Below are 22,419 nucleotides of genomic sequence, written 5' to 3'. Positions count from 1 at the left end.
TACACACACACAAACACACACCCACATATTATGCTCACCTTACCCTCCGTTCCATCGCCGGACTCCTGGTTTTTGTAGTTCGCTGTTACAGGATGTGTATCGGGTAACCATCGCGACGATGGAGGAACTTCCACTGCCAGAGCGCTGACGTCAAAGGCAGGAGCTGCTTGCCTTTGATTGGTCAGTGCGCTGCCTTTGAGAAGCAGCTGACAGCGGAAGTTTCTCGATCGGTCGCGATGGTTACCCGTTACACATCCTGTACCGGTGAACTACAAGAACCGTGAGACCGGCGATGGAACGGAAGGTAAGGTGAGCATATTATGTGTGTGTTTGTGCGTGTTTTTGTGCGTGTGTCTGGACTGCAAGAGCGAGTCAGAGCGCAGTGAAAGTACGGAACCGGAAGTGTGTGCGGTGAGTATTTGCTCGTACAGCAAAGCATTGCTCGTAAACTGAGTTACGAAGTTATAGCAAGCTTTGCTCGTATAGTGAAATACTCACACACCAAGTTACACGTAAACCGAGGTTCCACTGTATATCCAAGTTCCTTGTATAAAAATATCCAAATTTTATTCCATCTTGATTAAAATAAACAGCACATTGTATTATTGCGTATATTCCATAGAAAACATCGGATACGTTTCTGGCATGTTGCTGCCGTTAGTCAAAGTAAATATTAAAAAAGCAAAAGTAGAAACAATTGAAAACCCTTAGCAGGCTATCCCTGGCAATCAAGGGACACAAAGAATCAAAGGACACAGAACCATGGGATAGTCTGCTGCCACCTGGAGGCTGACACTGATATTACCTACCAAAGAAATTATCTCCCCAGTAGACTATACCTCGCCTGCTGGTTCCCGACCTCCTCAGTTTAGTGAGATAACTGTACAAGCAAAAAAGGTGAAGAAAAAGAACATAAATGTTTTTTTCTCTGTCACTTGGAGGAGGGACTGTTTCACGCACATTGTGGTGTAGGATACTGTCTATACCTTCAGTCAGTATCCTCTCACGTCATTCGGCTGAACCTGGGTACCTTGCTGAGGTATGGGGCAGTGGTCCATACGCCAGTAGATTATTGTCCGTTCCCCCCACATAGCGTTCATTGCATGGAGCAGATGATTGTGCTATCTAATATACATGCACATATTATCCTCTCCTGTTTTCCCTTTCTCTTCCCCACACCATTTCTTGTGTGCCGGCTATGGGGGAGGAGGGTTGGGGAGTGTAAGGATATGGCACAGCTGTGGGTACATGCTGTGGCTGTGGTGTGGTAAGAGGATCTGTGAGCTGAGTCCCGCGGTGGCATAGGCTTATACTGCTGCGTTCACAGGCTTTGCTCACTACAGATCACAGGCTTTTGCACTCCAGTGTGGGGGCATGGTTCCCGACCATCTGTCTCCGTTCGTGCCTGACCAATTTGGACAATGCCCGGCTGCTGCTCCCTTCACCCCACCACTTCCGCTTCCTCCTCTTCTGGAATTGGTACCATTTTTCAACGCACGCTTTTCCATTTCATTTGGACGCTCTACCCTCTGGCCCTCGAGGCAAAAGATTGGTTAAATCATGACGGGCAGCCCCCCCACTTGGGGGATTTTCCTGGGTGGGTGGTTACCTCCTTCATTTCTAAGAAGCATGGTTGGGGGTCGGTCAGCGATCTTTGGGTCAGAGAAGTTGTTTCTTCAGGTTTCAGCATAGAGTTGTCGTCTATTCCGCGAGACTGATTTTTCAGGTCCCATCCTGCAGCGTAAGGTTCGGTTACAATCAGGCTATCGCTTCCCTGGTTCACACAGGGGTGATTGTAGGGGTTCCCTGTTAGAAAGGTTCAAAGGTTTCTATTCAATCTTTTCATTATCTCCAAGAGGGGCTGCTCCATGCGGGCCATTCTTGATTTAAGGTGTTTGAGATGGGTGCAGGTAAAATGCTTCAATATGGAGTCAGTCTGCTCTGTTATTACGTCCATGGAGACTGGCGAGGTTCTGTCATCAATAGATATTCAGGACGTTTACCTGCATGTACCGATATTCCGTCACACCAACATTTGGGCAGCTGACAACCGGCACGCTTCACGAGACGCAACTTTATGCAGGAAAAGTTGGTGTTTTGTGTTCCATGTCCTGGCGGCCCATAATTGGCACCATAGTTTCTTGAAGCAACAGTGACAACAGCACTGTACATGGAAATCTTCCAAACCTTCATTATTCAGCTGGACGATGAGGAACTTGGAATCTGCTGCTTCCAACAGGACAGAACAACGTGTCACACGTCGGTTGTCAGCATAACACAGAATGAAGCTTTCTTTGATGATTGAGTAATCTTCAAGGGATCGCCTAATCCAACACCGCCGGATCTTTTCCTTTGGGCCATTTGTAAGGTCAGGCGTATAGTAAGGCCCTGTGCGCACTTACCGGATTTTGCCGCGGATTTCCTGCGGATTTGCTGCATGTTTCACTGCAGAAAATGTTCATAACATCTCTGCAGTGAATCACCAGCAAAACCTATGGGAAAAAAAAAATCCTGTGCGCACTAGGCGGATTTTGCCAGCTGCATGTTTTGCTGCGGGAATCCCGCAGCAAAAACAATTGCATGTCAATTCTTTTCCGCACATCGCTGCGGGATTTCACTCCATTGACTCCAGTGTAATCGTGAAATCCCGCAGGGAATAACGCAGGCAGCAAATTCTGTGCTGTTCACTGCGTTTTGCTGCGTTATTCCCTGCGGTAATGTACATCGCTTGCCTGCGGTTTTGCAGGGAAGTGATGTCATTACAGGAAGAAGAAGCCGTGCAGAGAGTAAACACACACATAGAACACATAGAAAGCAAACGGAAATATAGAAAACAAAGCACGTGGGCTCCGCTGCATATTTACCGTCCAGCCGAGGTAAGCACACAGCAGCGGCCCGGTATTCTCAGGCTAGGGAGGGAGAGGGGCAGGGTTAATGTCCCTCGCCTCCCTCCCACCTCCCGCAGCCAAGAATATCAGCCGCAGCTGCCCCGGGACTGTCGCATGCAGTACCGGAGTGTCCCCGGCTCTTCCTGCAGCCGTGTAGCAGTGGCAGTCAGGGTAATACAAGGAGTTAATGGTGGTGGATCACCGCCATTAACTCCAGGCTTGCTCACGGCAGCGTCTATGTGACAGCTGACATGATCAACCCGTAAGTAAAGTGAAAAAAACAAACAGAAAAATCCTTTATTTTAAATAAAACACAAACAAGCCTCGTTCACCCTTTTATTAACCCCTCCCGAAACAAAGCTCCGGCGTAATCCACAGCTCCGACGTCCTGCGAGGCTTACATCCAGCCGCGACTGACACAGACACTGCTGAATGCAGCCTCGCAGCGAGACAGCAGAGGTAACTCCAGGGCATTTCCCACGGCCAGTAATGTGAACTCACCGACCGTGAGAAATGCAGAGTGTGCTCACAGGGACTCTGTCTATCCCTCTATCTATCTATCTATCTATCTATCTATCTATCCCTCTATCTATTTATCCCTCTATCTATCTATCTATCTATCTATCTATCTATCTATCTATCTATCCCTCTATCTATCTATCCCTCTATCTATCTATCTATCTATCTATCTATCCCTCTATCTATTTATCCCTCTATCTATTCCTCTATCTATCCTTCTATCGATCTATCCCTCTGTCTGTCTATCTATTCTTCTGTCTATTTCTCTATATCAGAATGAAATGATTTTTTTTTCTCAATGTGCTTTATTGCATTGAATGCAATAAAGCACATACCAACCCGCACACGGCAATACCGCGGTAAAACCGCGGCAAACCGCATGCGGTTTTCGGGTGCGGTTTGCCGCGGTTTTCGGGTGCGGTAATCTTTGAATACCTGCGGAATTTTCTTGAGAAAATTCCATTTCTTCATCGTTCCTCTTGGGAGACCCAGACCATGGGGTGTATAGCTTCTGCCTCCGGAGGACACACAAAGTACTACACTAAAAGTGTAGCTCCTCCCTCCGAGCATATACACCCCCTGGATGACAAATCCCACCAGTTCAATGCTTTGTGTTCAGGAGGTCACACACACACATGCATTCTCTGAATTTTGATTTTTGATTTCAAAGATTTGGAAGAAAAGCGGGTCCAATCTGGACTCCCGGCATGTCCCTTCTCACCCCACTGTGTCGGCGGTGCTGTTAAGGTTGATTTTACAAGGCTGGAGCCTTCACATGCCGCGCTCCTTCACCATCCCCTGAGGCTCTGGCTTGAAGTGGGAGCCATCACGGTTCTCACTGCTTTGCAGGAGACCGGTCTCCATCCGCAGCCCTTTCAGGATCCTGCCGGACGGAGCGCTCACCCCCCAGGGACCTGGCACCTGTGTCTCACAAGCTAAGTACTCACAGAAAGTGGTCTTTTGAGACGTTATTACCACAGAAAGTGGTCTTTCCAGGGGTCCCTTGTACTTTATATATTGGGGAGAGTGTGTTATATGACTGTGTTAACATTTCCGGCCGGTTCTCCAGTTTTCACTGGAGAACCGCGCCGATGGTGCCTGCACGCTGGCCGCATGTTTAAATCTAGGCCCCGGCTTCGCCTGAGGCCTAGTTTCGATTTCACTGCCCCTGCATGTCAGTCATGCAGAGGGACAGTGCGGCTCCGCCCAGCGGCTGTTCAGCACAGGGAACGGACACTCCTCACTGAGGAAAGATTCCCTCCCCTGTATACCTCATTTGCCCTCCGGATCCCGCTCTCAGAGTAGGCCCCGTCCCCTCTCCTCGCTCCGGCGCCATTTTATCAGCGTTCTCAATGTCTGCATAACCACATTGTGACAAATGGGGGCCTGGGCTGGGGGATCTGGAGGGCACAGAGATGTCTCTATGTTAAACGGTCTGGCAAGCCACAACCTCCGGTTGTGCAGCTGCTTATATACTCTGTTTATATACTCTGCTGGGGGTCATTCTGGACAGAGCCCCCACTTCTGCAGCATGTCTCACATCAGAGCAAGGCTGCAAGGCTGTTCTTAATATGCACTGCATGTAGACTCGTACTGCCTGTACTGAGCACATAACCACATTGTGATGCTTGCTCTAACATAGTGGTCCCTCAGCCTGGAAGCTCATCAGTGGTCTCTCCAGCTGCTCCGGCTCCGGTGGCTGAACCCCCGGTTTGGGTAGAATCCCTCTCTCCAGGGGACAGCTGTCCCGGACACTGCTGAGCATGCATCAGCCCCCTTCTCAGGACGCTTCTGCTGCTACGCTCGCTCAGCAAAGCTCACAGAGGATTCTTCATCTGGTCTCAGACCCCGTCCTCCTAAAATGGAGACGCAGGGTCCCCTTTCCTTCCTCGTCCCGCAGCTCTGATTCACGACCTGACTTGCAGGACGAGGAGGATGCCTTTACTAGGGGCTCGGACGCTACTTCATGTACCCCATTGATCTGTCCGAAGGTGACGCAGATGCTAATGATTTGATTGCGTCCATTATATTTGTACTGGACCTCAATCCGCCTGTATCAGGGGAGCATCCCCCTCTGGCAGAAAGGCATCAGTATACCTTAAGACAGGGGTGGGGAACCTTTTTTCTGTCGGGGGCCATTTGGAAATTTCTACCAACCTTCGGGGGCCGCACAAAATTATCAATGTTTAAATGACCCTGCTATATTGGGTGAAGCAATTAATTAACTGGGGGCATGGGGCTGGGGGCACAGACACCACACGCGGGGCTGGGGGCACAGACACCACACGCGGGGCTGGGGGCACAGACACCACACGCGGGGCTGGGGGCACAGACACCACACGCGGGGCTGGGGGCACAGACACCACTGGAGGGGCTGGAGGCACAGACACCACTGGAGGGGCTGGAGGCACAGACACCACTGGAGGGGCTGGAGGCACAGACACCACTGGAGGGGCTGGAGGCACAGACACCACTGGAGGGGCTGGAGGCACAGACACCACTGGAGGGGCTGGAGGCACAGACACCACTGGAGGGGCTGGAGGCACAGACACCACTGGAGGGGCTGGAGGCACAGACACCACTGGAGGGGCTGGAGGCACAGACACCACTGGAGGGGCTGGAGGCACAGACACCACTGGAGGGGCTGGAGGCACAGACACCACTGGGGGGGAGGCACAGACATCACTGGGGGGGAGGCACAGACATCACTGGGGGGGAGGCACAGACATCACTGGGGGGGAGGCACAGACATCACTGGGGGGGAGGCACAGACATCACTGGGGGGGAGGCACAGACATCACTGGGGGGGAGGCACAGACATCACTGGGGGGGGCTTGCACACAGGACTGGGGGGGCTGCACACAGGACTGGGGGAGGCAGCACACAGGACTGGGGGGGGGGGCAGCACACAGGACTGGGGGGGTCAGCACACAGGACTGGGGGGGGCTGCACACAGGACTGGGGGGGGCTGCACACAGGACTGGGGGGTGCACACAGGACTGGGGGGTGCACACAGGACTGGGTGATGGGCTGCACATAGGATTGTGTGGGGGTGCACACAGGACATTGGGGGGCTGCACACAGGACTGGGGGAGGGGTGCACACAGGATTGGGGGGGTGCAAACAGGACTACTGGGTGATGGGCTGCACACAGGACTGGGGGAGGGGTGCACACACGACATTGGGGGCTACACTGCGCTGAGAGTTTCATGCAACTCTGGGGGTGAGGGTTTACAGAACTGGTGTGAGGAGGCACAAAGCATTGGGCAGGGCACATAGCAGCAGAGGGTCGGCGCTGGACTCACAGCAGCATTGCACTCACATCACCGGAGTGCAGGAGCCGGACACTGCATCAGAAGGAGAAGGCAGGCACTGATCTCCGGAGGGCAGGGGGCGGACACACAAGGCTGGAAGCTGAGGCTGCTGTAGACCCGCCCACAATTGGCACTGGCTGACGGGAGAACACATTGCAGCACAAACAGCAATGTGTGGATTTAAAGGGCCGGCGGCAGCAAACTGCGGTGACAGCACCAGCACTGCCTCCCCCGGGAATCTGCCCGGGGGCCACATAAAAGGTCATGGCGGGCCGCATGCGGCCCGCGGGCCGGAGGTTCCCCACCCCTGCCTTAAGAGAACAAGAAGTGTGTTCCTTAACCACTCCAGTTTTTCAGCCCACTGTGACCAAGCCCAGAGCCTGTCCTGACAGACGCTTCCCAAAGCGTGGTTCTGATGACTGTTTCCCCCTTCCACCAGAGGTGGTCAAGGAGTGGGCTCATTCACCAAGGGTGGAGCCTCCGGTTTCTAGACTTTCAGCCCGGACAGTTGTATCAGTGGCTGACGGCACCTCTCTAAGGATCCCACTGTCCGCCAGGTTGACCTTCTGGCCAAATCTATATATGAGGCGGCAGGGGCCTCGTTCTCCCCATCTTTTGCAGCAGTGCGGGCTCTGAAACCCATCTCTGCTTCTCTGGAGGAGATGCATTCCCTCACCAGGGACTTTATGCCCGAAATGGTTGCCTTAACTTCCAGGCTTCAGTCTTTTCATCCTATGCCATGTCTGCCATGCTGGAGACTGTCACCGCACTGCGGTGGCCTCGGCTACTTCCCTCGCTATCCGCAGGCTCCTGTGGCTTCGAGAGTGGAAAGCAGATGCTTCTTAAGAAGTTTCTTGCTGGGCTCCCTTTTGCTGGGACCAGTCTATTCGGTGAACAACTGGATCAAATTATTAAGGAAGCTTTTGGCAGGAAGAGTACTTCCATGCCACAAACCCAGGAAACCTGTCCAGGGCAGGAACCAGTCGAGGTTTCGTTCCTTTCGTTCCTCTAACTGGTCGTCCTCTAAGCCCTCGGCCTCGTCCACTAACTCAGCCAAGGTCCGTAAACCAACTGGCGCATGAAGCCGCGTCCTCAGAAGTCCGCAGGAGCTGCTGCCACCAAGGCAGCCTCCTCTTGATTATCTGGCCGCGCCAGCAACGTCCTTGGTCGGTGGCAGGCTCTCCCACTTGGGCGACGTGTGGTTTCAACACGTCTTCGATCAGTGGGTGTGGGTTACCATCTCCCACGGCGACAGAATAGAATTCTATCCAGCCCGCCAAACAGATTTTTTTCTGTCAACTCCCCCCTGCTCCAAGGCCGCCGCCTTCTCACAGGCCGTGGCATTCTTGCAGGCCAATGGAGTAATTGTACCAGTTCCCGACTGGGAACGGTTCTGAGATTTCTACTCAAATCTTCCTAGTCCCCGAAAAGGACGGTGCCTTCCGACCTGGATCTCAAGCTTCTCAACAAGCATGTTCAGGTGCGGCATTTTTGCATGGAATCTCTGCGATCAGTCAATGACCCAAGGAGATTTCTTAGCATCCATCGACATCAGAGATGTCTATCTGCATGTGTGTGCCAATCGCAGTTTCACACCAGCGTTGGCTACGTTTTGTAATCGGAGAGGAACATTTCCAATTCGTGGCTCTCCCCTTCGGGTTAGCCACGGCCCCTCGTGTATTCACCAAGGTCATGGCAGCAGTGGTTGTCACTCTCGCCACGCTTGCAAGTCCACTCTGACCCCGACCCAGGAACTTACGTACCTAGGGATGCAATTCGAGACTCTGCTGGCACTTGTGAAGCTGCCCTTAGTCAAACAGCAGTCCCTTCATCTGGCGGTTCGCTCTCTGCTGAGGCTCCGCCGTCATTCCATCAGGCACCTCATGCAGGTGCTGGGTCAGATGGTGGTGTCAATGGAAGCGGTTCCCTTTGCCAGTTCCATCTGCGTCCCCTGCAGCTGGACATTCTCCGCTGTTGGGACAAGCGGACCTCTTCCTTGCACAGGCTGGTGGCTCTGTCGCCACAGACCAGGAGCTCTCTTTAGTGGTGGCTTCGGCCCCTCTCTCTGTCCCAGGGACGCTCCTTTCTGGCCCCGTCCTGGGTGATTCTCACCACGGATGCCAGTCTATCCGGCTGGGGAGCAGTGTTTCTCCACCACCGAGCACAGGGCACTTGGACTCCGTCCGAATCAGCCCTCTCGATTAATGTGCTGGAAATCAGCTGTGCTCCTAGCTCTCGTAGCTTTTCACCACCTGTCGGCCGGCAAGCACATTCGAGTCCAGTCAGACAACGCGACAGCAGTTGCCTACATCAATCACCAGGGCGGGACTCGCAGCCGCCTAGCCCTGTTGGAAATTCAACGCATCCTTCAGTGGACGGAGGACTCCAAGTCCACCATATCCGCAGTCCACATCCCAGGCGTAGAAAACTGGGAGGCAGATTATCTCAGCCGTCAAACCGTGGACAGCGGCGAGTGGGCCCTGCATCCGGCAGTGTTCCGGTCAATCTGCCGCAAGTGGGGCACTCCGGAAGTGGATCTAATGGCATCCCGGCACAACAACATGGTCCCGGTTTACGTGGCTCGCTCCCACGATCCTCAGGCCTTGGCGGCGGACGTGCTGGTTCAGGATTGGTCCCAGTTCCGTCTGGCCTACGTGTTTCCCCCTCTAGCTCTCTTGCCCAGAGTCCTGCGCAAGATCAGAATGGAGGGCCGTCGGGTCGTACTCATCGCCCCAGACTGGCCCAGGCGAGCTTGGTTCCCAGACCTGCTCCGTCTGTCCGTAGAGGTGCCGTGGCATCTCCCGGACCGCCCAGACCTTCTCTCACAGGGTCAGTTTTCCGCCAGAATTCTGCGGCTCTCAGATTGACGGCGTGGCTCTTGAGCCCTGGATCCTTACGGCTTCAGGCATTCCTTCCGAGGTCATCTCCACTATGACTCAGGCTCGGAAGTCTTCCTCGGCCAGGATTTACCACAGGACTTGGAGAATTTTCCTGTCCTGGTGTCGCTCTTCCGGCCATGCTCCTTGGCCGTTTTCCTTGCCGACCATCCTGTCCTTTCTACAGTCCGGTCTGCAGCTAGGACTGTCCCTCAATTCCCTCAAGGGACAGGTCTCGGCTCTGTCAGTGTTGTTCCAGCGGCGTATCGCCCGACTGGCCCAGGTGCGCACCTTCATGCAGGGCGCATCTCACATCATTCCGCCTTACCGGCGGCCTCTGGATCCCTGGGACCTTAATCTGGTCCTCACGGCCTTACAGAAACCCCCCTTTGAGCCTCTTAGGGAGGTTTCGTTGTTTCGTCTTTCACAGAAAGTGGTCTTTCTGGTGGCCATAACTTCTCTCAGGAGAGTCTCTGATTTGACTGTGCTCTCTTCGGAGTCACCCTTTTTGGTTTTTTCACCAAGACAAGGTGGTTCTCCGTCCGACTCCGGGCTTTCTCCCTAAGGTGGTGTCTCCTTTCCACCTTAACCAGGACATTTCATTGTCTTCCCTTTGTTCGGCCCCTGTGCATCGCTTTGAGAAAGCGTTGCATGCTTTAGATTTGGTGCGGACGCTCCGGATCTATGTGTCACGCACCGCTGTTCTTAGGCGGTTCACCTCTCTTTTTGTGCTGACCACGGGTCAGCGCAAGGGTCTCTCGGCTTCTAAACCGACCCTAGCTCGTTGGATTAGGTCGGCCATATCCGATGCCTACCAATGTTCTCAGGTGCCTCCCCCGCCGGGGATTAAGGCGCACTCGCCCAGAGCTGTCGTTCCTCTTGGGCTTTCAGGCACCAGGCTACGGCTCAGCAGGTCTGTCAGGCTGCCACTTGGTCTAGTCTGCACACCTTTTCGAAGCACTACCAAGTGCATGCTCATGCTTCGGCAGATGCGAGCTTGGGCAGACGCATCCTTCGGGCGGCTGTCGCCCATTTGTGAAGTTAGGTTTTGCCTACTTCTCAGTTTCTGTTTATTTCCCACCCATGGACTGCTTTGAGACGTCCCATGGTCTGGGTCTCCCATGAGGAACGATGAAGAAAAAGAGAATTTTGTTTACTTACCGTAAATTCTTTTTCTTATAGTTCCGACATGGGAGACCCAGCACCCTCCCTGTTGCCTGTTGGCAGTTTTCTTGTTCCGTGTGTTTTTCACCGGCTGTTGTTGTAGACAGAGGTTCCGGTTATTCCGGGTTTTACTCTATCTCTACTTATGGGTGGATGTCCTCCTTCAGCTTTTGCACTAAACTGGTGGGATTTGTCATCCAGGGGGTGTATAAGCTCGGAGGGAGGAGCTACACTTTTAGTGTAGTACTTTGTGTGTCCACCGGAGGCAGAAGCTATACACCCATGGTCTGGGTCTCCCATGTCGGAACTATAAGAAAAAGAATTTACAGTAAGTAAACAAAATTCTCTTTTTTCCAGTGCGCACAGGGCCTAACAAGTCACAAACATTACAGACACTCCGAGAGAATATATATCGAGGAATTCAGGCTATGACCCCAGACGTCCTGCAGAATACATTCAACAATATGGAGCGGCGTGTCCAGGTGTGCTTGGATGTGAATGGTGGGCAGTTTCATCACCTGCTTTAAAACATCTCAGGAACCAATGTAAATTCAATCCAAATTTCAGTACGATAGACTGTCTCTTTTAGAAGTTAGAGCAATTCTTCCGGGTAATGTAGCGAGGGAATCACATGTACAATGAGCTGTTTTTGAATAAAGATGGAATAGAATGTGCATGGTTTTATACAAGAAATTGGGACGTGAGCTTTGTCCACCTTCTTCATTACTACAATAAATCAATTATTATAATTACTTATATAGTGCCAGCATATTATGCAATAATTAATAAAAATATATTTATAACTCAAACAAAAGCAATGAGAGACTTGCTCCCAAGAGCTTGCAATCTATGAGATAACAGGTAACACACGTGGTAAGGGTGTGTTTGTTGTATAGTTCTAAGAGGACCTTTCAAGAGTTTTAGCATGGCATGATGGATACAGAGCTAAATAAAACATAGATTTTATTTTTTTCAATTTCTGCTCTTTATTGTAAAAATGTTGGCTTGTAAAGTTTATAAGCTAAGTTTTCGCCACGACCAGAGGAGCAATAGCAGAGATTCTCCTCTGGGCGTACGGTAGATCATTTTTTCCTCTGCATGATATTGCCCTATCATAAGCAAGCGGAAAGAAAAAGATATGCCGCTAGAGAAAGTCAGATCTAACTTTGTATGTGTGTGTATATATATATATATATATATATATATATATATATATATACACATACATATACATGAGAAGAGAGGGGGACCAGTCGCACACTGTGAAAAACCAAAATAAATTCTACCTAAAAAAATATTAATGGAGGTATTTAGAATATTATAATGGCCATTGTAATACTAGCCCAGCGCCCCTTCACGGCACCCTCCTTTGCTGGGTCCTACACTACACTGCATCTTTTCTGGGTTTTGAAAACCTAAAAGATCAGCTGGTGAACAAAAAGGAGGCTAATGAAGCTGCAAAGAGCTAGAGTGCAAATCCAGCAAAAACAGAGCATCACTCCCGGTTATATGCATTATACATAATTTTTTTTAGCTTTTCATAGTGTGCGACTGGTCCCCCTTTTTTGTCTTGTATTTATACACATCACCCAGATACGCACCTGTCCACATTTGTAAAGGTGCTGCCAGCCCGGTTTGAAGTCAGGTTAGTACCAGCGTGGGAAACCAGCAAGGGAACCCCTCTTTCAATGTATGTATATATATGTGTGTGTGTGTGTGTATATATATATATATATATATATATATATATATATATATATATATATATATATATATATATATATATATATATATATATATTTATATAGAGATAGATATTTATATAGATACTAGAAGGTGGCCCGATTCTACGCATCGGGTATTCTAGAATTTACATATTGTGTAGTTCATGTATGATTTTTGTTATATATATATATAGAGATGTTGTTGTGTGTAGTTACCAAGTGTTTGTGTAGGCGCTGTACATGTTCTGGGTGTTGTCTGGGTGTGGCGGGGGGTGAGAGCGGTGTTGTATGTGTGTTGCGTTGTTTGTGGAGCGCTGTGTGTCTGTAGCGTTGTGTGTGTGTGTTGCGCGGTTTGTGTGTGTGTGGTGTGTTTTGGGGGGAGGTATGTTTTGTGCAATGTGTGTGTTGTGCGGTATGTGCGTATATTTGTGTGTGCCGTGGTGTTTGTGTGTTGGGTGTTGTGTGTGTGCAGCGTTGTCTGTATGTGTGGGTGTCTGTGTAGGGCAGTTGTTTGTGGTTCCCAGTGTGTGTGTGTGGTGTGTTGTGCAGTGCGCGCGTGTGTGTGTGTGTGTGTGTGTGTGCATCAGCCTCTCTTCTCTCAGCCTACCTCTCCCAGCCTCCCTCCTCCCAGCCTCCCTCAGCATCAGCCTCCCTCTCCCAGCCTCCCCAAGCATCAGCCTCCACCAGCATCAGCCTCTCTCCTTCCAGCCTCCCCCAGCATCAGCCTCCGCCAGCATCAGCCTCTCTCCTTCCAGCCTCCTCCAGCATCAGCCTCCCTCTCCCAGCCTTCCCCAGGATCAGCCTCTCTCCTCCCAGCCTCCGTCCTCCCAGCCTTCCCCAGCATCAGCTTTCCCCTCCCAGCCTCCCTCAGCATCAGCCTTCCCCAGCATCAGCCTCTCTCCTCCCAGCCTCAGCCTCTCTCCTTCCAGCCTCCCCCAGCATCAGCCTCTCTCCTTCCAGCTTCCCTCAGCATCAGCCTCCCCTTCCCAGCCTTCCCCAGGATCAGCCTCTCTCCTCCCAGCCTCCTTCCTCCCAGCCTCCCCCTCCCAGCCTCCCTCAGCATCAGCCTTCCGCTCCCAGTCTCCCCCAGCATCAGCCTCCCCATGCATCAGCCTCTCTCCTTCCAGCCTCCCCCAGCATCAGCCTCCCCTTCCCAGCCTTCCCCAGGATCAGCCTCTCTCCTCCCAGCCTCCTTCCTCCCAGCCTCCCCCTCCCAGCCTCCCTCAGCATCAGCCTTCCGCTCCCAGTCTCCCCCAGCATCAGCCTCCCCAAGCATCAGCCTCCACCAGCATCAGCCTCTCTCCTTCCAGCCTCCCCCAGCATCAGCCTCTCTCCTTCCAGCCTCCCTCAGCATCAGCCTCCTGTTCCCAGCCTTCCCCAGGATCATCCTCTCTCCTCCCAGCCTCCTTCCTCCCAGCCTCCCTCAGCATCAGCCTTCCCCTCCCAGTCTCCCCCAGCATCAGCCTCCCCAAGCATCAGCGTCCACCAGCATTAGCCTCCACCAGCGTTAGCCTCTCTCCTTCCAGCCTCCCCCAGCATCAGCCTCCCCAAGCATCAGCCTCCACCAGCATCAGCCTCCCTCGTCCCAGCCTCCCCCTCCCAGCCTCCCCCAGCATCAGCCTCTCTCCTCCCAGCCTTCCCCATGATCAGCCTCTCTGCTGCCAGCCTCCTCCAGCACGCCGTGCTCCTCTGCCGACACTCACACACCCGATCGCATCCACTCACACACACCCGATCGCATCCACTCACACACACCCGATCGCATCCACTCACACACACCCGATCGCATCCACTCACACACACCCGATCGCATCCACTCACACACACAGACACTGACGATATCGCACATGCGCGCTTATACTCACAACATCCGGAGGTATCACATGCTTCTGGCCATGTGATCCTCCCGCAGGTCCTGGAAGCTAACAGCACAGTACCGCCGCCGAGAAGCAAGCGATATCCCAGGATGTTGTGAGTATGTGGATGCGATGTGATGTGTGAGGTGTGTGTGAGTGTGATCTGATTTGTGTGTATGTGTGTGCTGTTATGTGTGTGTGCTGTTATGTGTCTGTATTTTCCGCAGCTGCAGGACCTTGATGTGTGGATGCGATGTGATGTGTGTGTGATGTGTGAGTGAGTGTGAGCCGGTGTACACTGGTAACTATGATACACATCGGGTAACTAAGGGACCTTAGTTACCCGATGTGTATAATGGTTACCAGCTTTCACGGCCTCCGTGAAGATCCCAGCATCGCAAGGTTATGTCTGGCGCTGCCGGGATCCTGACGGAGCCGGTGTAGAAGCAAGTGATATCCCAGCATGTTGTGATGTGGGAGGTGTGTGTGAGAGTGAGTGTGAGAGTGAGTGTGATCTGATGCGTGTGTGTGTGTACTCACCTGGGAGTCGCGGCTGCGTGTCAGTTGGGCCAGAGCGAGCGTGCATTGCGTGAGGGGGGCGGGGCCTGCAGAGAGCCGGGGAGAGAGGCCAATCCGTGTGGGGGGGCGGGGCCATGGCGAGCCCAGCGGCCAATCAGCTTTGTGTCACTGTAAGGACACAATTTCGGAGCATGACAGACAGACAGACAGACAGAATAAGGCAATTATATATATAGATAGATATATATATATATATCCATATCCATATCCCACCGCACTTCAGGAACTTAAAACAGAGCCTCTTCCAGCTTAAGGCCCTGTGCGCACTGGGAAAATGATTTTCCTTAAGTAAAATCCACAGAATTCTGCACCTGCGGCAAAAACGCACCCAAAATCTGCATGCGTTTTTACCGCGGTTTGGTGCGGATTTGCCGCGGTTTTGCATGCGGTATTCTCCCTGCGTTTTTTTAACCATTATTCAATGGCAAAACCGCAGGTACCTTCGGAAAAGAGGTGATATGCTACTTCTTTTTGCTGCAGAAATTCTGCAGCAAAACCTATAGGGAAAAAAAACATAGTGTGCGCACAGCATTTTGATTTTCTCATAGATTTTGCTGGTGAAGGACTGCGGGAAGGTTATAACCATTTTCTGCAGCAAAAACTGTGGCAAATCTGCAGCAAAAAACGCAGTGTGTGCACAAGGCCCAAAGGAACAAACGCACGGCTTTCATACTGTTACCCTCACAGTATGCCCGCTCAGGTTCGGGTACCTCTCTGCTCTTAGAAGTATCACAGCGATCTTTCTGAGCCTCCCTTCACTGACCCCGGTCAGTACATACACGGTTTACCGACCGTTTTGTTTGCGAATATGCCCTCTCTGGAGGTATGGCACCCTCCACACACTGACGCCTGTCAGTGTACACACAGGACCTCCCTCAGAGGCTCCTTCCCACAGTACAGCACTCTCTATACTGTATGCAGTCTCTCTACAATGTCAAACACACAGACTCCATTAAACATATCATGAGACACACACATTGGCCATATGCATCAACAGAACAGCATTTGCATCGCTGAACTTGTTTGCTGCAGGCATCGAACACAACTTTGCCAGAGTCTTGGCCCTGCACTGCTTACTTATTACAAGCTCTTTTATGAAGCGCATACCATAGTAGAGTTGAGCTTTGCTTGAAACCAACTAACAATGAGGTAAAACCACCCAGGCAGGTATACTGATGCAGATGGCAGAAGATAAAGTCGGACGTACAGGATCAGACAGTGCACAGCGGTATAGAGTGTATTCTAAGGTAGAATAGACTGTATCCATGCTAGAAGGAGAGTGAGTTGGCAGTTAGACTAGAGAATGACCCTTAGAGGATAAGTCATTAATATCATAATGCCAGACCACCCCTTGTATTGAATTCATTTGCAAAATTGTTTTGAATGGATTATTTTCTTTATTTAGTTTTTTCAATTTTTGTTTTTTTTTTCCTGCTAGAGTGCGCATGGTACACTGGGCGGAAACGCGTTGACAAGGAAGCGGAAACCTTTTTAAATGCTGTTATACACACACAGGAATTTCTACAAGTAAGCATAGTGTGGATGCGAGGGGGTGTATACACAGTACTCAGCGCAAAAATTTTAGGCAAGTGTGCGAAAAAAAATCCTGCAGAGTAAGAACGCCTTCAAAAATAGTCATCACTTCCAGGACTCCTTGTTCTTCATTTCGCTGCATATTCTTCTTAATGACGTGTGCTGTATGTTTGAAGTCATTGTCCAGCTACAGAATAAATTCTGAGCCAATCAGACGCCTCCCTTATGGTATTACATGATGGATATGTATCTCAGCATTGAAGACCCCAAGAAATAGACAACATTGAGAACTGTAAATACAGTGTTTGGCCAAGGAAACTTGGTGCAGCGTATAAATAACACATACAGTACTTATTTTTCTTCAAAGTTGGATAATGTCCAGCAGTGCCATCAGCTCAAAACTAGGAGCAACCAGTTAGACCGAACTACACCCTTCTACTGTTCGGAATAGTCTGGGCAGAAGAGGTCTTCATGAAGAATAGCAGCTAAAAAACATACATTTGACACAGAAACAATGCCAAGCAACTCCTCTATGCATAAGAACATAGACACTTAGGTGCAGAAAAATGGCAGGAGGAGCTCTAGATTGAGGAGTCAGGATGTGAAATATTTGGCTGTAATAGAAGGCAGTTTATTTACTGAATATCTGTAAAGCGGCACAATAATGACCCTCACAATGACCCCGAAAACACAGCCAATGTCATTAAGAATAGTGCTGAGCGAGCAGTAAAATGCTTGGATGCTCGGTTCTCCAATCGAGCAAATCAGACTGCTCGGATGCTCTTCTCGAATAACGAGTATAATGGAAGTTAATGGGAAACGCAAGTATTTTTCTGAGGGCTGGTGGGGCACGAAAATCTCTGAAATGGATGGGAACAGCATAGGGAAGATATCTGGACACGTCTTTGACCCAAGATTGCTACTGATAAGTGCTGTTAGAGCATTACTCGATTCTTACGGACTGACAAAACATACAAAACCGAGGATAAAATAGATTTACAGGAAAAAATGTTAGGAAACATTCTTTTCTGCATAATGACTTGTATATAAGGCAAATTTTTTAAAAAAACAAAAACGCTTTCCCCAGCTCACATGAAGCGTTTTTGCTGTGTTTTTGTACTTTCTCTTAGCCTTGAATAGTGAAAAACATTCACCGATAAATGTAATTTTAACATTTTACTACCTTATCTGGGCATGTGGTGTGTGACACGATCAGACTCATCTTATTTAATTTATAAAGGAGCAACTCTGAAACTCACAAAGACAATGCAAGAACTGCCAAAATTAGAAGGAAGAGGGACTCTGATACACCCTGTAATAGACATAAAGGGGGCCTCATACATATTCTATTAACGTTGTTAGTTAGTGGGACTCCTAGACCTATAAAGCGTACGCACTAAGTGCAAAGGCTGCCAAACACTAAAGGAGGGACTGCAATACTCCCTGGAAGACACATAGAGGAGGGCCTCAGACAACATTCTTTCTTTGTCGCTCCATTGGGAGACCCAGACAATTAGGGTGTATAGCTTCTGCCTCTGGAGGCCACACAAAGTATTACACTTTTAAAAAAGTGTAACCCCTCCCCTCTGCCTATACACCCTCCCGTGGACCACGGGCTCCTCAGTTTTATGCTTTGTGTGGAAGGAGGCACACATCCACTCATGCATTCTCATACATAGTTATGACGGATGGAAGAAAAGAGGACCCCGATGGGGTCCCCGGCATGTTCCCTTCTCACCCCACTATGTCGGCGGTGTTGTTAAGGTTGAGGTACCCATTGTGGGTACGGAGGCTGGAGCCACATGCCGTCTCCTTCACCATCCCTTATGCGGCTCTGGGAGAAGTGGGATCCTAAGCAGTCATCCACGTGCTGGGACCGTGCTCCATCCGCAGCCCCTGGTGGAACCTGCCGGACCGGAGCTTCTACATCCCCAGGGACCGGGCCCTGCAACTTGGAGGTACTCTGTGTCCCCATGTGGGGACTGTACAGGGAGGGAGGTCGCACCTTCTCCCCGGAAGCCGCGGTAGTTCCGTCCGTTGTTTTTTTCGGCGGACTTCCGCGCCGACCGTGCCTGCTTGTCGGGCACGGCTTTAAATTTAGTCCCCGGCTTCGCCGCGGCCTAGTCGCGCAAAATCCCGCCCCCGGGCCTGCCTGTCAGGGGTAAGGGCGGGATTACCGACATGACGTCGGCTTGAGGGCTGGAGCATCTTTACATGTCTCCCCCCACCCTCATTGACCACTTGGGGACTCCAGATTCCCGCTCTTTGCTGGCGCCGCCCTCGGCTCCACACCCCCCCTGAGAGCTCCGGCGGCCATTTTTAGCATTCTGCCGGTGGATGCTACTCAGCGGCAAAGCTCTGCAGCTCCGGGGGATCTACGACAGGGAATCTGGAGGTCACACTCCGCTCGTTAGCGGTTGGTAAGCCACACCGGTCACCCGGTGCTGGTCCCCCTAGGGTGCCGGTATATATATATATATCTGTTCGGAAAGGCTGTATACCCTTTTCCCATATACCCTCAGTGGTCACTCGCCTAAGAGACAACAGCATGTCGTCCACAAGGAGCAAAGCTACTAAGGCACAGATTTTTTTCGCGGCCTGTACCTCTTGTGGGGCTATGTTGCCTGCGGGATCCACCTACCCTCACTGTGAGCAATGCTCGACTCCTGCCACGCTTGCTCAGCTGGAGCCTCGGGCACTTGTGGGACCCTCGGCTCATGTAGATCCCCCTGCTCCCCCTGAGCAGGCTGCAGGGACAGAGGCACCGTTGTTGGCCTCTTTCGCTGAGACACTCTCACAGTCACTTTCTCAATCCATTGCACAGTCTATGGACAAATGGTCATCTAAGCTCCTTGAGGCATTGCAGTCCAGGCCGGGCCCTTCACAGGCCCCGGCCCCTGTTAGTTTGTCTCCTCCAGGCCCTTCTCGGTCCGCGCCGCAGCGCGCTCCCAGGATAGCCCCTAGGTCCCAGGCGGAGGACTCCTGCCTGGATCGCAGCCCCAGGCTGGCTAAGCGGCCTTGCTGGGACTCTTCCCCGGCCTCCTCACGCTGCTCTGGATCCCAGCTTGAGGACTCTCAGGAAGACGAGGCGGGCGTGGGAGCTCAGGGCTCTGACCCTGACTTCACCCTTAACCTTGATGCCCCTGAGGGGGACGCGTTGGTAAATGATCTTTTCTTCGGCGCTCCATTGGGAGACCCAGACGATTGGGTGTATAGCACTGCCTCCGGAGGCCACACACAGCAATTACACTAAAAAGTGTAAGGCCCCTCCCCTTCTGGCTATACACCCCCAGTGGGATCACTGGCTCACCAGTTTTCTGCTTTGTGCGAAGGAGGTCAGACATCCACGCATAGCTCCACTGTTTAGTCAGCAGTAGCTGCTGACTATATCGGATGGAAGAAAAGAGGGCCCATATGGGGCCCCCAGCATGCTCCCTTCTCACCTCACTTGTGGTTTGTAAGGTTGAGGTACCCATTGCGGGTACGGAGGCTGGAGCCCACATGCTGTTTTCCTTCCCCATCCCCCTGAAGGGCTCTGAGGAAGTGGGATCTTACCGGCCACCAAGCCCTGAGGCCGGGCTCCATCCACAGACCCATAGAACCTGCTGGATGTGGAGTGGGAGTGCCGTTCAGGGACAAGGCCCTGCAACTTTCAGGTACTCTGTGTCCCCGTATGGCAGGCCACGCACACCCCAGGCTTGCTGGGTGTGCTAGTGCGCCGGGGACTGTAGCGCTGTGCGCTGGGCTTATAGTCCCCGCAGATTACTGGGGGACTTTATGTGTGTGGATCGCCGCGCCGACCGCCCCTGGAGCGGCGGCGCAGCTGCGACTTGTAGTGCGCCGGGGACGCGCCGACCGCGCTTTTACGGCGGCGGCGCTTCTAACTTTAGTCCCCGGCTTTCTGCGGCCTAGCTCCGCTTCGTTAACGCCCCCCACCCTGTCAATCAGGGTAGGGGAGAGACGTTGTTCAATCGGCAGCGCCGAGGGCTGGAGCACGATTTATATGCTCCAGCCCTCTCACTGAGCACAGTAGGACACAGGCTTCGCGCTTTTTCTCTGTGCACGCCCTAGGCCCGCCCCCAGGCTTGCAGCTCCCCAGGACGCCGGCAGCCATTATACACATGCAGTCTGGCTGGAGAACGGACGCAGGCTCTGGGGGACCCAGGCTAGGGGTTTCTGGCGACCACACACCCGCGCTAAGCGGGCGGTAAGCAGCACATACGTGCGGCCCCACTAGTGCCACAGTGTTATATTTTTCGCTGTACCATAGACACTGCTGTGTCTAGATATATTTATATACTGCACTGTAAGGTCGCTTCTTGGCTGTACACCCTATATTGCTTTGAGGAGACAACAGCATGTCATCCGCAAAACGCAAGGGTGCCAAGGCACGGGCTGTATACACTGCTTGTACAGCATGTGGGGCTAATCTACCAGCAGGCTCCAACGACTCTCATTGTGTGCAGTGTTCAGTCCCAGTGGCACTTCGTCAGCCAGAGCCTATTGTGGTGGTAGCCCAGGCAGAGGCGCCTGTGAACCCTGCCCCGGTGACGGGGACAGAATTTGCAGTCTTTGCTGATAAAATGTCTGTGACTATGACAAAAATCCTGGAAACCTTGCAGTCCAGGCCAGTTGCTCAGACCATAGACACTGCTGTGTCTATGTTCCCCGGTCCCCCTCAGTTGGAACTAATCCGTACTTCAAGGGGGTCCCAGGCATCACAGGCTGAGGGCTCTGACTCCGATGACAGTCCCAGTCCGCCTAAGCGAGCTCGCTGGGAGAGACCCTCCACGTCATCACGCGGATCAGGGTCTCAGCGAGAAGGGTCCCTATATGAGGGTTCAGAGGTGGGTGATCAGGAGTCTTGTCCTGACGCCGCACTCAATTTGGATACGCCAGATGGTGACGCCATGGTAAATGACCTTATAGCGGCCATCAATAGGCTGTTGGATATTTCTCCCCCAGCCCCTTCTGCAGAGGAGGCAGCTGCACAGCAGGAGAAATTCCATTTTCTGTATCCCAAGCGTAAATTGAGTACTTTTCTGGACCACTCTGACTTCAGAGAATCCATCCAGAAACACAATACTTATCCGGACAAGCGTTTTTCTAAACGCCTTAAGGATACACGTTATCCTTTTCCCCCTGACGTGGTCAAACGCTGGACCCAGTGTCCAAAAGTGGACCCTCCAATATCCAGGCTTGCAGCTAGATCCATAGTTGCAGTGGAGGATGGGGCTTCACTTAAAGATGCCAATGACAGACAGATGGACCTTTGGTTGAAATCTGTCTATGAAGCTATCGGCGCGTCGTTTGCTCACAGCATTCGCGGCCGTGTGGGCGCTCCAAGCTATTTCAGCTGGTCTGGCACAGGTGGACTCTCTCATACGTCCAGCAGTGCCGCAAGTGGCGTCCCTAACTACGCAAATGTCTGCGTTTGCGACCTACGCTATCAATGCGGTACTGGACTCTACGAGCCGTACCTCAATGGCATCCGCCAACTCTGTAGTGTTGCGCAGAGCCTTGTGGTTAAAGGAATGGAAAGCAGATTCTGCTTCTAAAAAATGTTTAACCAGCTTGCCATTATCTGGAGACAGACTGTTTGGTGAGCAATTGGCGGAAATCATTAAACAGTCCAAAGGTAAGGACTCCTCCTTACCCCAGCCCAGATCAAGCAAACCTCCACAGAGGAAGTGGCAGTCAAAGTTTCGGTCCTTTCGAGGCTCGGGCAAGCCCCAATTCTCCTCGTCCAAAGGGACTCAGAAAGAGCAAAGGAGCTCTGATTCCTGGCGGGCTCACTCACGCCCCAAGAAAGCAACCGGAGGTACCGCTTCCAAGGCGGCTGCCTCATGACTTTCGGCCGCCTCCCTCCGCATCCTCGGTCGGTGGCAGGCTCTCCCGCTTTTGCGACATTTGGCTGCCACAGGTCAAAGACCGGTGGGTAACAGACATTTTGTCTCACGGGTACA

The 22,419-nt window shown here is 51.9% G+C and overlaps 1 protein-coding gene across 1 annotated transcript in view; it reads left to right on the top strand.

The window, feature by feature from the left end:
• CENPI (centromere protein I) overlaps positions 1 to 22,419 on the top strand; it is a gene marked incomplete at its 5' end in the record, with an annotated part of 160,637 nt that overhangs the window by 40,852 nt on the left and 97,366 nt on the right. The window contains one exon of the mRNA XM_075324907.1: positions 16,359 to 16,447. Within this exon, the coding sequence (XP_075181022.1) occupies positions 16,359 to 16,447 (89 nt within the window). The remainder of the gene's footprint in view (positions 1 to 16,358; positions 16,448 to 22,419) is intronic.

This window comes from Anomaloglossus baeobatrachus, chromosome 9, assembly GCF_048569485.1.
Source record: "Anomaloglossus baeobatrachus isolate aAnoBae1 chromosome 9, aAnoBae1.hap1, whole genome shotgun sequence".
Taxonomy (NCBI): Eukaryota; Metazoa; Chordata; class Amphibia; order Anura; family Aromobatidae; genus Anomaloglossus; species Anomaloglossus baeobatrachus.
Note: the sequence above shows the minus strand (reverse complement) of the source record. Positions and strands in the feature narration are given on the sequence as shown.